Source organism: Pseudorca crassidens, chromosome 7 (genome assembly GCF_039906515.1).
Source record: "Pseudorca crassidens isolate mPseCra1 chromosome 7, mPseCra1.hap1, whole genome shotgun sequence".
NCBI classification, from domain to species: domain Eukaryota; kingdom Metazoa; phylum Chordata; class Mammalia; order Artiodactyla; family Delphinidae; genus Pseudorca; species Pseudorca crassidens.
This window is the reverse complement of record NC_090302.1, coordinates 5,851,573-5,865,818: the sequence shown is the minus strand read 5'-3', so window position 1 is coordinate 5,865,818 and position 14,246 is coordinate 5,851,573. Positions and strand designations below refer to the sequence as shown.

The window sequence follows — 14,246 nt, the reverse complement described above, 5'->3', positions numbered from 1 at the left end:
ATGATGGGCTCCGTGCTCCCGGCTGAGGCCCTGGTGCTCAAGACAGGGCTGAAGGCGCCGGGGCTGGCGCTGGCAGAGGTCATCACCTCCGACATCCTGCACAGCTTCCTGTACGGCCGCTGGCGCAACGTGCTGGGCGAGCAGCTCTTCGAAGACAAGAGCCACCACGCCAGCCCCAAGACAGCCTTCACCGCCGAGGTCCTGGCGCAGTCCTTCTCGGGCGGTGAGTCGCGCCGTCGAGGCCGATCGCGTCCCCTCCTCCCCGCGGCCCCTGATTCCCGGGCCCACACGCGCAGGACGCGGCGGGGACACGGGGCGTCGCAGCAGCTCGCGCCAATCTGGGCGTTCCAGATGCTGCGTGTGACTCAGTTTCCCGCGAGCCGAACCAGGGAGCGAGCAGCCAAGCCCGGGCGGGGAGGGGCCGGGGGCGGGGAGCACCTCCACCCCGCGCGGCACGGTGAAGAGATCTCGGCGTCCAGGCGGCCGGGCGCGCCGCCCCCTGCGCTTCCCCATCCGCCCCTCACCCCTTAGAGCCGGCGGGTTCCCGGCATTTAAAGCCTTACTAGGCGTGTAATAGCAGTTGACTCAAAAAGAAGGGGTTTTAAATTCATTTAGTTAACTTGGGCTTGACCCGCGAAAGTTCCCACTTAAACCAAGAACTTTAAAAGGCAGCGGGGGCTGGGGAGGGGGCGGAGGGCGGGCGGACGGGAGAGAAAGCCGCGGAGAGAGCGACGGAGAGAAAGAGAGTAAGAAAAGTTTCTTTTCTTTAAGATGTCTCAAGTTCTTACTCCTCATTCATCAACCCGCAAACAATATCTTTCCCCGGCGCTGGCATCTCTGCGCGTCGCCCCCTTTTCCCCCTTTACGATTTCTGTTCCTCTCTTAATTTACCGTGCAGACTAATTCCACTTCCATTCACGCTATGTCAACCATCTAATCCCCCCTTTTTGTAAGGGGAATTCCTCGGCCCCTTTTAAACAAGTCCCCTCCGCATTGAGCTACAATTTACTGCTACAGCATTCTTCCAGGGCTAATGAATTTAGAATTAGCAATTTCTTTCGAATGGAGCCGAATGAATGCGATCACTTTAACAGCGTGACAAATTGCCGGCCGCGCCGCAATGGACACCGTTTAACCCCCCCTTTCAGCTGGCCCGCTGGCCGGGTATTTTCCCAGGTAGCTTAGAGGGGGACCTTGTAAGACACGGAGGCCGCCCCTGTGCGCCTCGCCGCTCCCACTCCGGCTGCGCGACCAGGCGGGGGGACCCCCGGAGGTTGCGGGCCGCCCCGGCTCTTGTCCGCCCAGAGAGGCGACTGCGCGGCTCGCCTCGATCCGGGCACTGCCCTTCCTGGCACCCCGGATCCTGGCGGCAGCGAGGGACCCAGGCGCGCCCGGGGTCACCCAGAGAGCGCGAGACACGGCCCGCCGTCGCCCGCGTTTCTTTTGAGCTTCCGCCGCCTCGAAACTAGACTTCCCTTCCGGGCGCTGCCAGCCCGCCCCGGGAGCGAGGCCCGCCCCACCCCGCACCGCGAAAGGAGTCAGAAGCCCTGACCGCGTCCTGGGTCCTCCGACAGTGCCCTGTGCTCGGTGCCGCGACGCGCAGTGAGCGCCGTGCGACGCACGATCGGCCCAGAACCAGACAGGGCGAAGGAGTCTTGGCTGGGCCGTCACCCCCTCGTGGGAGCGGGCCTCAGTTTACCCATTGGTAAAGCCACGCACTGCGGCCGGCTCAGTAGTTCTTAAACTTTGCCGGGGTGGAGGGCAGGGGAGGTTGTGGATGCTTTGAGAATTCGTGGAGAGACTAAAAACAAAAGCAAATGCAAACAAACAAACAAAAAGCTCTCCTCGAAATGAGTCCCAAAGCACCTCTTGCTTTCGGAGGGTCCCCGGGTTGCAATCAGAGGAGACTCGGGTCGCTGAGCCTCCACCCCCGGGGAAGAGCCGGGCCTCCCCTGCCTCAGGCTCTGACCCAGTCCCCATGCCCGGCGGCCGCAGAGGTTCAGAAGCTGTCCAGCCTGGTGCTGCCGGCCGAGGTGATCATCGCGCAGAGCTCCATCCCCGGCGAGGGCCTCGGCATCTTCTCCAAGACGTGGATCAAGGCGGGCACAGAGATGGGCCCCTTCACCGGCCGCGTCATCGCCCCGGAGCACGTGGACATCTGCAAGAACAACAACCTCATGTGGGAGGTACGCGCGGGCTGCGGGGCTGCAGGCTGCGGGGCTGCGGGCTGCGGGCTTCGGGTGGGGCCCTGGCGTCCGGCCGCTACTTCCGCCCTCGCTGGAAGCTGCGGGCGCCTTGGGCCAGGCCTTGACGCTCCCTGAGGCCGGATCCTACCGCCTGATGCCTGGAGGTTCCTCCCCAAATCGCGAGGCGAAGGCGCTCTCCTCTGGCCGGCCCTAGGGATCACGTCCGTTGTTAGGTCCGCTTCTTAGAGGAGGGCACGGAGACCCAGAGAAGCCATGTCCTTTGCCCAGGGTCCCACGGAGAGCTGGCAAGCCACTCCTGGGAGCCACCGCCCAGCCACCTGCATTCTTTCCCTCACTCCAGAAGCAGCAAGGAAAGCCCCTCAAAGCCAGCCCTGGCCTTGGGGTGAGGGTGGCTGGAAGGAAGGATGAAGGGAGCCTGTGCTCCTTGGCAGTCGGGCTTCCCAAGCCAAGCAGAATAACGGCATTGGAAATGAGCACCGATTAACTGGCAAGCGGCTTTCTGAGCGCGGGGCCTGCATTCCACCAGATGTTCTCAGCAGCCCCACGAGTTATTATTCCCATTTTACAGACGGAAACTGACCTTCCATCCAGGCTCTTCTGACCCTCCTCCCCGACAACGGTGCCAGATGCCAGGGACGGCCCCCCCTGGGACAAAGCCCCACCCAGAGCACTTCCTCCTCTTGGGGGTCTCACCTTGAGGAGGCCAGGCTGAGGCACCCTCTCCCTAATGTCATTTCTCCTCCTTCCTCCATGGCTCCCCACCACCGGGCAGGCCACTAAGGAGATGAATGGGCCAAATCCTGCACCTGGTCACAGGATCAGAGGAAGAGAGCAGAGGGCCATGAGGCCTCTCCTAACCTCACCTCCTCCCACCTCTGGAGGCCTGGGCCGTGGTTCCCATCTCCAGTTGTTGCTGGGTTAGGAAGTTGGGGTCCAGTTTGGTTTCTGAGTACTATTGGTAGCTCCCACAAAGGGGGCCTGGGCCAGGCCAGGGTGACACAGTGAGCCAGCCTTCCCTTTCTAGGCTCTTCTGTGTCCCCCGCTGAGGTCCTGGCCAGTGCTCTCCGCGGCTTTGGGGAGCACCTCCGCATCCCCGGAGAACTAGCTGGAGTGGACGTCACTTTGTGCGCTCAGTGATCTCTTGGAGATGCTTTGCATCTGGGGATGGGGAGGACGTGGCAGCAGGAGCCTGTGGGGCCCTGGAGACTGACTCCCTGTTGGCCACTTCTAGCCAGCTGGCCTCAGGCGAGTCACTGTACTGCTCTGAGCCTCCCTTTCACCGGCTGGAAAACCAAGACAATAATAGCTGCGTCCACTTCCTGGGGCTGTTGTGAGGATGGAGAGAGAGAGCGTGTGGATGTGCCCAGCCTGGGGCCCATAGCCCTAGCCACGGGCGGCACACAGGACACAGCCCCGCCTCACCTGGCCCCCGATTCACCTGCGCGCAGGTGTTCAACGAGGATGGCACGGTGCGCTACTTCATCGACGCCAGCCAGGAGGACCACCGAAGCTGGATGACCTACATCAAGTGCGCACGTAACGAACAAGAGCAGAACCTGGAGGTGGTCCAGATCGGCACCAGCATCTTCTACAAAGCCGCTGAGGTGAGTGTGTGCGCTGCTATGTGGGGGCGGCGCGTGCAGCTGGCGGGGGCGGGGGACTGAGGTGGAGAGAGGGGCGTACGCGCTGGCCCAGCTGGCCCTGCCCAGGCTGGAGGACTGAGGCCCATGCATCACTGTCTCTGGGAGCACGACCTCCAGGGCAAGCTTTCTGCCGTAGATCAGAAAGGACAGAACTTTCCACTTTATGCCATCGTGAATCTCATGTGCACCTCCACTGGGGTCCCCGGATAACTGCTGAGGGGGTGCTGGGGTTGAGAAGCCATAGAAATACAGAGGGAAAGACACCAGAAGGCGGCCCAGGGAAAGCATCTGGGGGGGAGAGAGGGCGTTGTGTCGGCAGCATTTTGGCTGTGCCTTGCCCGCCACCAGTGACGGGTGGACCACGCGCGACTCTAACCTCAGCTATCGCATCCTGATCACTTGTCAGGCTTTTCCTAGACACTGTATGCGCATTACCGTATCTAATCCTCACGTGTTGAATCCACAAGGGAGGGTTCTGTGATTACCTCCAGTGTGCTGGGTCTCACTTGATGAGTGGCAGACTCAGCGGCTTCCATGGGCGTTTGTGAGGGACGCTAACACTAATGTCTGAGCATTTGTGAGGGACGCTAACACTAATGTCTGAGCTGGGCGAAGCTTCTCAGACGAGAGAGAGAGGGAGAGATTAAATAGCATATCCCGTGGTGGGTGGGAGGGGCTGTCAGAGGAGCTGGCCAGGCCCAGGGCAGGGAGAGGTTCAGGCGGGATGGGGAAAGGAGGTGTCCCCAGTGGGGAAACGCTTGGGCAGAGGCAGACAGGCTCACGGTGTTCGGGGAGATGATGAGAGCACAGAGCAGGCCGAGTGGTGGTAGCCGGGAGGCGGTAGCCGAGGCAGCCATGCTGTGAGGACCCTCCCTGCACGTTGTCTCTTGGCAGGACATTTGCTCAGCGTCCAGCCCAGGACGGGGCAGGCAGCCCAGCTTCCCTGTGGCGGGTTGGTGGCGAGTGCTCTGCACGGGTGGTGGGGCTCTTCCCCCAGTAGTCCTCTGGACCCCACACTTCTGCTCCTCTGTGGAGGGAGAAGCACGGTGCCCCTTGGGGTACGGCTAGGCTTGGCTGAGTTTGGGGGTGTTCTGAAGGAGCCCCCCGCCCCAGGCCAGAGAATGACTCTCCTTTCCTTTAGTCCGTTTTCTTCCTGTAACTCAGAGCCCCATGTCTTTCTAAGGCCCCAAGGGGCACTGGACAGTTGTCCCTCAATAACCAGGCCCCTGGGAATCTTCCAGGAGTGACAACAGAATGGCCTTTGCCTGGGCCCTGGTGTGGTCCAGCCAAGGGCTGGACCTCAGGAGAACCAAGAGGGGTAAAGAAAGGTTGGGACTTCCCTGGCGGTCCAGTGGTTAGGACTCGGTGCTTCCCCTGCTGGGGCCTGGGTTCAATCCCTGGTCAGGGAACTAAGATCCCGAAAGCCGTGCGGCGCAAAAGAAAAAAAAAAGAAAGGTGAGCCGTTCTTGGACTGGGGTTCAGGTGAGGTGGGACAGTGCGAGGATAGGACTGGCGGTGGCCCAGGCTGAGGACAGAGGTGTTTCCTGAGACTGTTGGCTGGGCTGCCACCCTATGGGAGCAAGGGCCTCCCCTTAGACATCCTAGGGTCAGCCTCATGTGTGGCTGAACCTCACCCCTGGCAGAGAGCGCCCCCCTTTACCCGCTCCACCTCACACATGTCCTCACATCTGCACACTGCTTCCCGGCCCCCCTGAAACAGATGAGATGGGGGACACCCAATCATTCCATCCCTCCACGCAGACACACGCACGCTCACACACACACATGCTTACACACAGGAGAGAGGGTAAGGATGCTGGTATGATTTTGGCAAAAGGACTCCCCACGGCGTCGGATGCGGAGGCCTGAGTCTCATCTTGCTGTTCAGGTCACATGGCTGAGGAGAGCTGAACAGAGTCAGGAAATATTAATAGACGTTTATACAGAGATTCAGAGTCGGAGGACAAGGTGGCTGAAGTGCATCTCCATGGAGGAATCTAAGTTTATAAGATTTTTTTAAAAGTCATCGACATCTGATCAGGAATTTAAGTTGAAAAAAGAGGATTGGGAAAATCTACCATATATGATCAAGATAAGTAGATACCACCGGTTTAGCTCTTCATGCTTTCACAGAGTTAGCAAGCCGAGTGCCGGAGTGACGAATAAGGAAACGCAAAATACCGCCCACTTTACTTTTAATAAGTGAAGTTAGGTACATTTTTCGTGGTGGCAACTTTCTTAAAGCCGTGTGTCAAAATGGCAGATGCCACTTACCGGACCAGCTGTGTGTCCAGGTGTGTGTGAGCACCGTGCAGCAGGGCTTGTCCAGAAGACATTTCTGCTGCTCCAGGCCACTCCCCGGACGCCTCTCGAATTCGTGGGCTGTTTGTTCTGCGCGTGTGTGTGAGCCAAGAAGGGTCTGTGCCATGACCTGTTTTCTTAATCTTTCCGTCACTCAGAACCACTGTGTATATTTCATAACAGTAACCCATTGCTTGCCAAAAAAAAGTGAGAAGAAACATCTTCATTCAGCAAGCAGAATATACTACGGCTGCTCTAAGATTTCCCACAAATACGAAATTAACAGCCGTCCAAAGGGAGACGAGGGTGATGGCTCTCCAGGCCGGCCAGTCTGTGCAGAATTCCTAGGCAGATCTACCAACATGTTATCCCAGGCTCTCCCCTCGCTATCTTCAACCTCAGGTGCCTAAAATGACATTTCTAGAAAGTGCCCAGCACATTGCAAATGGGCACTAAATGCTGAATGAATAAGTCTTTCTCCAGGTGATGGGGGCTGGGTTGAAAATGGACCCACAGACCCTTTTCTCCCAAGAAAACAAAACCGGCAAAGAAACCAGCTGCCCCAGGGAAGCAAGAACTTTGACCCCAAAACTCAACACAAGAAAACGATTTAGGAATAAGCTATGAAAATTTTGCATTTTGGAACTGGGAAAAGAATTCCCAGGCTTTTCCCCTCCCGAGGTTTTGGCAAATGGCTGTGCCCTGAAGCGTGGGCTTTTTCTTTCAGCTGCTTTGCTTCTCATTTCAGGCAATTGAGGTTTGTTTTGGTTTTTTTTTTTCCCCTGGAGCCTCATAGCCCCATCTCTCTTTTTCTTAGCTCTGTGAGGGCAAAGCATCATTTTCCTTTTGATCTTACTCACCGATGGGTGCAGTTAGGCACTTCGGTTTTTAATAATAAGCATAATTAATGATGCTACCGTCTGCGGAGCAGTTACCACGTGCCAGCACTGTGCTAAGGGTCTTAGCTACTTTGAAAAAATCGAATCCACTCAGTCTGGTGCTATCACTATCCCTGTTTTAATGACGTTGAAACTAAGGTTCAGGGAGATCTTGGGAGATTGTTGAGCTGTGATTTGAATCCAGACCTGTGGGACCCCACGGTGGAGCCCTTGGTCACCACGCCATGGGACCTCCCTGGCCAATATCTCTTTGCTGGAACTCTATTAATTGGTGTGTTGGGACATCTGTGGTACAATGGAAATTGATATTCGTCCAGATGACACTGAGGTCCTTCTAGACGAGGGCTTCTGTACCACCGGGAGGACGGGGAGGACATCAGAGCCTCCTGGGAGCACGTTCAATACTGTGACATGAATTTCTATTAGGAAAACAAACCAAAACCCCCAAACGTTTTCAACTGATAATAAAAATTCAGAAAAGGGTCAGGACAGAACTTCTGGGCCAACAGGGAAGGTGAAGAGGCACCAGTTGGGAGATTATATAATTTGTCAACCAAGGAGTCAGGCGCTGATACTCACCCCGTGTCTTGACGATGTGGATTTTATGGGACAGGATTCATTTCTTTGGCAATTGCTGTGTTTATTGTGTACCCTGAGCCAGTCTCGGATCCCCAGAAAAGTAGATGAGTAGCTGATTCTCCTTCTCCGAGCCCCCGTGGAAAGCCCTGGCTGGGCCAGGCCAGAGTGTTGGCCATAAAGAAACAGGGCTACTGAGGAGGCCTGCACGGGACCGTGGCCGTTCTTTGCTCTTAGGTGATTGGCTGATGAGACCCTGGCAGCCTCTGGACAACGGTACTAAGATCTCAGGGAAGAGGCTGTGGGTCTCCCCGGCACTCCTGGTCTCCATCTCTGGGGTCATTGCATGAGGGGTGTCTGGGAGCAAGCAGATGCCAGAGGTCCAGGCCAGGAGCTGCTGCTGGTTTCCCAGAGCTCTGAAGGGCAGAGAGAGACTCTAGTGCCCGGCCTCTGTGCGGGTGAGGCCGCCTTCCCCAGCGCTGCCTTACAGCCGGAGGCTTCTTGTTGTCTGGGGATGCGTGTCATTCTCAATTCTAGTAGGTTCTTTTTAATAGATTTTCTCTCTTTAAAAAGTTTTTTTTTGTATAAACGTAATATGTGCTCATTAATTCTTAAAAAATCAGATGTATCTTGTAGAAAATGAAAGTCACTCCGCTCCATCATGCTGTTCCTCATGCACCTTAAATCAGCATTAAAAAAAAAACTGGTCTCAAAACGACAAACCCTTCTGAGGAAAGATGTGCAGAAAACCGGCCACAGTGGCTGGGTGCCCTGAGTGGGAGAGAGAGTTACTTTTCCTTATATACTGCTTTGTGTCTGTATCACTGTTTTAATTTTTAAAATGCACTAGTGGGCTTCCCTGGTGGCGCAGTGGTTGAGAGTCTGCCTGCCGATGCAGGGGATGCGGGTTCCTGTCCCAGTCCGGGAGGATCCCACGTGCCTCGGAGCGGCTGGGCCCGTGAGCCATGGCCGCTGAGCCTGCGCGTCCGGAGCCTGTGCTCTGCAACGGGAGAGGCCACAAGAGGCCCGCGTACTGCAAACAACAACAACAAAAACATGCACTAGTAAAATTTTTAGTACATTTGAACAATGTGTTAGTAACTACATGGCTCAGCCTATATTGAAGCAGTCAGTATTAAAGTTCTTCTTTTAAAAATATGATTCCCAACCACCACTTTCAATAATAATATTCAGAGTTCGTTCTTGGCTTCTCATTCACCACCGTGATTGTTGTTGCTGTTATATCTGTTTTATATTTCATAATAATTGTTAGTCAATTCAAATGAAAAGGCCGGTGTTGACTTAGATACTTGATTCCCAGACTGCATGTCTGGGGGTGGAGATGCAGCTCCCACTGGCGACTTGCTGAACCTGTCATCCCACAACTGTGCTCCCCGCCCCCCGGGCAGATGGGCCAGGGAAGAGGTGGCACCGGAGGGGCACTGGTGTCCTGGGAGCATGTGGGCCCAGCCTGTTCTTCTTTCTTCTTTTTTCGCCGCGCGGCTTGTGGGATCTTAATTCCCCGACCAACGATTGAACCCAGGCCCTCAGCAGTGAAAGCACTGGGTCCTCACCGCTGGACCGCCAGGGAAGTCCCCAGCCTGCGCTCTTGATGGTCACTGAAGGACCCCATGTCCCAGAGATGGCTGCCAGCTTCTCTGAGCGGTTGATGAGCTCTCGGAAAATAGGACAAACAGCTTTAAGTGCGTGGCCCCGTGGAGCCCGGACAAGCGCCCTGTGAGGTTACAGAAGGGGCTGTCCCTGTTCTGCAGTTGAGGAAACTGAGGACCAGTGGCAGAAGGCACCTTGCCCAAAGTGACACGCTCAGCAGGTGGGGAGCCCAAGTGGACCCCGACGTGTGTGAGCCCAGGCCCTGAGCCAGGAACCTCAGCAGAACAGTCTCTGGAAGGAAGGGGAGTGTACAGACAGTTGGACAAGGGTTGATTGCTTTAGAAGAACCGTGATGTATAAATATCTGTTGTCGTCTGAGAATTGAAGCCAGGGGTTGGGACAATGTCAGAGGTGACATAATCAGAGTCCTAGAGTTGGGGGAGCCTCAGGGATCATGCTCTCCACCCCCTTCACTTCAGGAGACAAGCTTAGAGAGACAGAGTGTTTGCCTAGGTCACCCAGGGACCTGGCGACCGAGGGCCCACCGGCACCATCTCTCAGCAGCTTCCTTCACGGTGAATTTACCTTGAATATTTTAGCTCCATCACCCTCTTTTCTAAGGGGTTCACAAAACTCTCTCAGCTCCACCCTTTCTCCAGCAGGGCCTCCAGCTCTGACCCCCGCTGGCCTCCTTTACAGCGGCCGTGACTATGAATGACCAGAGAGGCCTCGAGGACTCTCGCTGTGGGGCCAGATTCTAACCTGCCTGCTTTCTCTGACGCGCTGCCTGATTTTCCTTGGGTTCCGGGGCTGCATTTGGTTTTTCCATATTTAAACCCCGTCAGTCCGAGCTGGTGTGGCACCCTCCGCCCGGCTCTTCGTCACTCACTGTCCCTGAGGCTTGATGTGACACCCCGTGGGCTGTAGGGTCTGTTGGGAAGGGGCACAGTGACCCCTGGATGAGTCTTATGAGGATGGACGTTGCCTAGGCCCCCTGGAGCTTCCCTTCTCCCGCCCCCTCCTGTCTCTGCTTCCCTCTCCTTTCAGGGTCCAGCAGGGCTGGCTGGCTGTGATGCTCTGAGGCTCTTCCTGGCTCTGACCAGAGGAAGGAAGGTGTGGCGAGCAGATCGGGGGTCTTCAGGCCAGAAAAAAAGGGAAGGGGCGGGGGCTTTCTCTGTGACCGTGGAGGCCAAGGAGACGGGCCCTATTCTGGTGTGATTTCAGACAGCCCTAGATGGAGTCCTGTGTGACCTTTTGTACTTCAACTAAAAGAAAACCCACCAGGAAAACAAGCCAGCCATTGCCCGGGGGGGGCGGCATCCACCTTTCTCTGGGCAGATCAGAGAGTGACCCCCAGGGTGGGTGCCACAGCTAGCTCCTCCGGGGTCCAGGCCTTGGGAGGCGATGGGCCTGCCCCTCTCTCATTTGCTCTAGCTGGCTGGAGCCTGAAGGTTCTTTGCTTTGAGGAATAACTGGCTTCCACCAAAGGTGTGGTGGGCCCCTGGGCTGTCCCAGAGGGCGGGGTCAGCCTCACCTCAGGAGCAGGCCTTCCACTGCCTCCCTGGATTGTCACTGCAAAGCCCTCCCTCCTGACCGCGGGCACCGTGTCCCTGGGGCAGTCCTCCCCTGGGAGCAGCAGAGCCCTGTCACCATTTGTGGAGTTCTCTGCCGTAGACCTAGGACATGGCAAACGAATCTTGTTTAAGGCTGTGTGCCCCAGTATTTCCGGAGGTGGAGGTGTTCACGGAACTGAATGCTTCTTTTTTAGCTGCGTACAGGGAGTCAGAGCCCTGTGATGGGGAGAGAAGGGTATGTGACGTGGCGCTGCCTCGTGGTTGCTCTGGATAAGAGATATTTCCAGAACATCATCAGGCAGGGTGTAACCGAGAACCACAGGGTGCCCCGCAGGCCACTATCCTTGGGAACGTCTGGCTCAGCCCCACAGACCTGAGGGCTGGCTGACTCTGCTTCCCCTCGGAGAGAAATGAGAAGTTTTCTAGCTTTCCTTCTTCCTTTACTTCTGCTTGCAGCAAGGTTTCTGTTCCATTGCTGTCAGTTTGGGAGCTCCTGTGTGGCCAGGAGACAGCTCTGGTCCCAGCAGCAGAGCCAGGACAGCGACAGTGAGAAGTCCTGGCAGAGGGGGGCAGAGGGGCAGAGCAACTCAAGGCCTTCCATGTCTGTGAAGCTTGCCGGGGATAGCTTGGAGGAAAGGGACCCAAGTGTGCCTTTCTTGGGGCTGAGACTGTATCCACATCTCCAAGGTGGGCACCAGGACAGCCCCTCCTGGCTGTGACGGAAACCCCCCCCCCCCCGACCCCGGGCTGCTGCCTTCCTGATCTCCTTTTGCCTCCTTCCCTACAGATGATCCCTCCAGACCAGGAGCTGCTGGTGTGGTATGGAAACTCACACAACACCTTCCTGGGGATCCCTGGTGTGCCCGGGCTGGGGGAGGAGCAGAAAAAGAACAAGCATGGTAGGTAGTCCCCATGAGGCCACAATGACAAGGGAGCCACGGAAGCCAGAGAGAGAGACAGTGAGTGTGTGTGTGTGTGTTTGGCAGGGAGGCTCCTGGCCTCTGGGGACTCTGGTTTCTCGTCCAGCAGCATCAAGCACATGGGACTTACTGGTTCAAGGAGGCCAATGACCCTGGAGCCGCTGCCATGGTCCAGGCATAGATGGAAGACAGTTCTGATTCTGGACAAGACAGACTGTCTGGGGGCAGATTGGGTGGAGGCAGCAGCAGCGTGTGGTGGAGAAGCAACTGGCCAGGCAGTAGGAGACTGGATTGAGTCCCAGTTCTGCTGTGCAATCTTAGGAAATGGCTCAGTTTACCCACCTGTAAAGGAAGGATGTTGGGCGCGATGATCTCTAAGCTCCCTTCCAGCTTTCACAGTCCACATTTCCCTGCCCTGTCCCAGGTGCTGAGCCTGGCCCAGAGTAGGTGCTCAGTATAAACCTGTTGAATGAAGGCAGAGCAGAGTGTGCCTGTGTGTGTGCTGCAGCGGGGTGGGGTGGGGCGCTGGTATCACGGTAGAGACCATTTGCTCAAGACCTATTTCCTGCCAAGTATTGGGCTAAACCTTCTACAGGTGTCATCCCACATGGGTCCTCATAAAACCCTTGTGATATTTGGTTATCCTTATTTTTAGAGGATGAACCTGAGGCTCAGGAGCTACTGTTTATCCAGAGCTTGCTCTGCAGCTAATGTTTCACAAACCATTTCTCTGATCCTTACAGCAACCTTTTGGGCGTGATGCTATTATTACTTCCATTTCAGGGATGAGAAAAGTGAGGTGCAGTTCACTGGTACATAGTTGGCATTCAGTAAATATTTGTGGGATGAATAAATGAAAGGTTTTGGGGAGAGAGGAGGAGTTATAACAGTGACTACCATTGATGGAAGGTTACTATAAACCTGGTACTTTCCCATATCCGGCCTCAGGCAGGTAAAGTGATCAATACAGAGTAATCTTCAAAGACGTCAGTTTTTTGTGATCATCTCGTGTAGTCGTGCATAGCCCCGTGAGGTCGTAGTAGCTTCCCATTTTACGGATGAGAAGGTTGAGGTTTCCCGAAGCGAAGTCACTAAGTCCCTGAGATCTCGCAGCATGGTCTGGAGTCCAGCTCCTATGTGATCCCAGGCCAGGTCTCTTGCTGCCCCTACCACCCCTCTGCCAGCGCCAGCAATCTGAAAAGTGGCCACCCAACGATCGGAGGCGGTTGGGCCCTGGGAGGGGCGCACGTGGGGGAGGGGTACGGGGAGACCAGGCCGCGGCCGCGCGGGTTCTAACGAGGCTGCTCTCTCTCTCCCCCTCCCCGCCTGACCCCCCCGGGCCCCGCCCGCGCGGCCAGAGGACTTCCACCCGGCGGACCCGGCGGCTGGCACCTCGGGCCGCATGCGCTGCGTCATCTGCCACCGCGGCTTCAACTCGCGCAGCAACCTGCGCTCGCACATGCGCATCCACACGCTGGACAAGCCCTTCGTGTGCCGCTTCTGCAACCGCCGCTTCAGCCAGTCGTCCACGTTGCGCAACCACGTGCGCCTGCACACGGGCGAACGCCCCTACAAGTGCCAGGTGTGCCAGAGCGCCTACTCGCAGCTGGCCGGCCTGCGCGCCCACCAGAAGAGCGCGCGCCACCGGCCGCCCAGCGCCGCGCTGCAGGCCCACTCGCCCGCGCTGCCCGCGCCGCACGCGCACGCGCCCGCGCTCGCCGCCGCCGCCGCCGCCGCCGCGCACCACCTGCCGGCCATGGTGCTGTGAGCGCCGCGGCGCGCCCGCTCCCGCCCGCGCGCGCCTCCGCCGGCCAGCCCGCAGGGGCGCGCAGCGGGGCTGCTCTCCCTCGCGACTCGCGCTCCCTGCGGCACGCGGCCGCCGGACCCGGCGCTGTAGGTGCGCCCCAGAAATGACGCCCAGGCATACACTCTTCGCCCCGTTTCGCAGATGAGGACACTGAGAGGCGACGTCCTTTTCGCGGGCCGCGCAGCTGGTGCAGCTGCTCGGCCGCCTCCTCTTCAGGGGATCCCCATGCTCGGCCTCACCCCTGAGTCTCCCTTCTCTTGTGGAGTCGGCTGTCCAGGCTGATAGCCCCCTGGTGGGTGCCAGGAGAGGGGACCGAAAGTCTCCGAGGGCCCTCAGCGGGGAAAGGGGGCCCTCACCACCCCCACAGAGAGCTGCGTGTTGGGATGGAGCTCCCTGTCCCAGTGTGGGCAGCGGGCCCGGGCACTACGCGCATCTGTCTCCTCCTCCCGCCTCTGAGACTGGTATCTTGCAATGTCAGAACTCAAGGACGCGACCTTGAAATCTGGGGACTGAAGGGGTTCAGGGGCAGCCAGAAGAGGCCGGAGAGACCTGCCCTTCCCTGCCAAGCGGGCCCTTCTCTCCTTCGGGCCACCTTCCCCCGAAAGTCGGCTCCTTGGGGATGGACGAGGCACAAATGTGCCAGGTAGGCTGAGAATGAAGGCAAAACGGAAATCCACTATGGGGACCCCGGGAAAGGCCTAGCCCTTC

The 14,246-nt window shown here is 57.4% G+C and overlaps 1 protein-coding gene across 1 annotated transcript; it reads left to right on the top strand.

The window, feature by feature from the left end:
- PRDM12 (PR/SET domain 12) lies at window positions 1–13,499 on the top strand. The gene is made up of 5 exons (XM_067742389.1): window positions 1–223; window positions 1,996–2,186; window positions 3,656–3,811; window positions 11,599–11,710; window positions 13,090–13,499. The coding sequence occupies exons 1-5, from the start codon at window positions 1–3 to the stop codon at window positions 13,497–13,499; spliced, it is 1,092 nt and encodes a 363-aa protein (XP_067598490.1).
- The last annotated feature ends 747 nt before the right edge of the window (window positions 13,500–14,246 follow it).

Coding starts and splice junctions, on each gene's coding strand:
- PRDM12 (XM_067742389.1), top strand. CDS start 1: ATGATGGGCTCCGTGCTCCCGGCTGAGGCCCTGGTGCTCAAGACAGGG. Junction 2,187..3,655: donor ACAACAACCTCATGTGGGAG/GTACGCGCGGGC, acceptor ACCTGCGCGCAG/GTGTTCAACGAGGATGGCAC. Junction 11,711..13,089: donor GCAGAAAAAGAACAAGCATG/GTAGGTAGTCCC, acceptor CCGCGCGGCCAG/AGGACTTCCACCCGGCGGAC.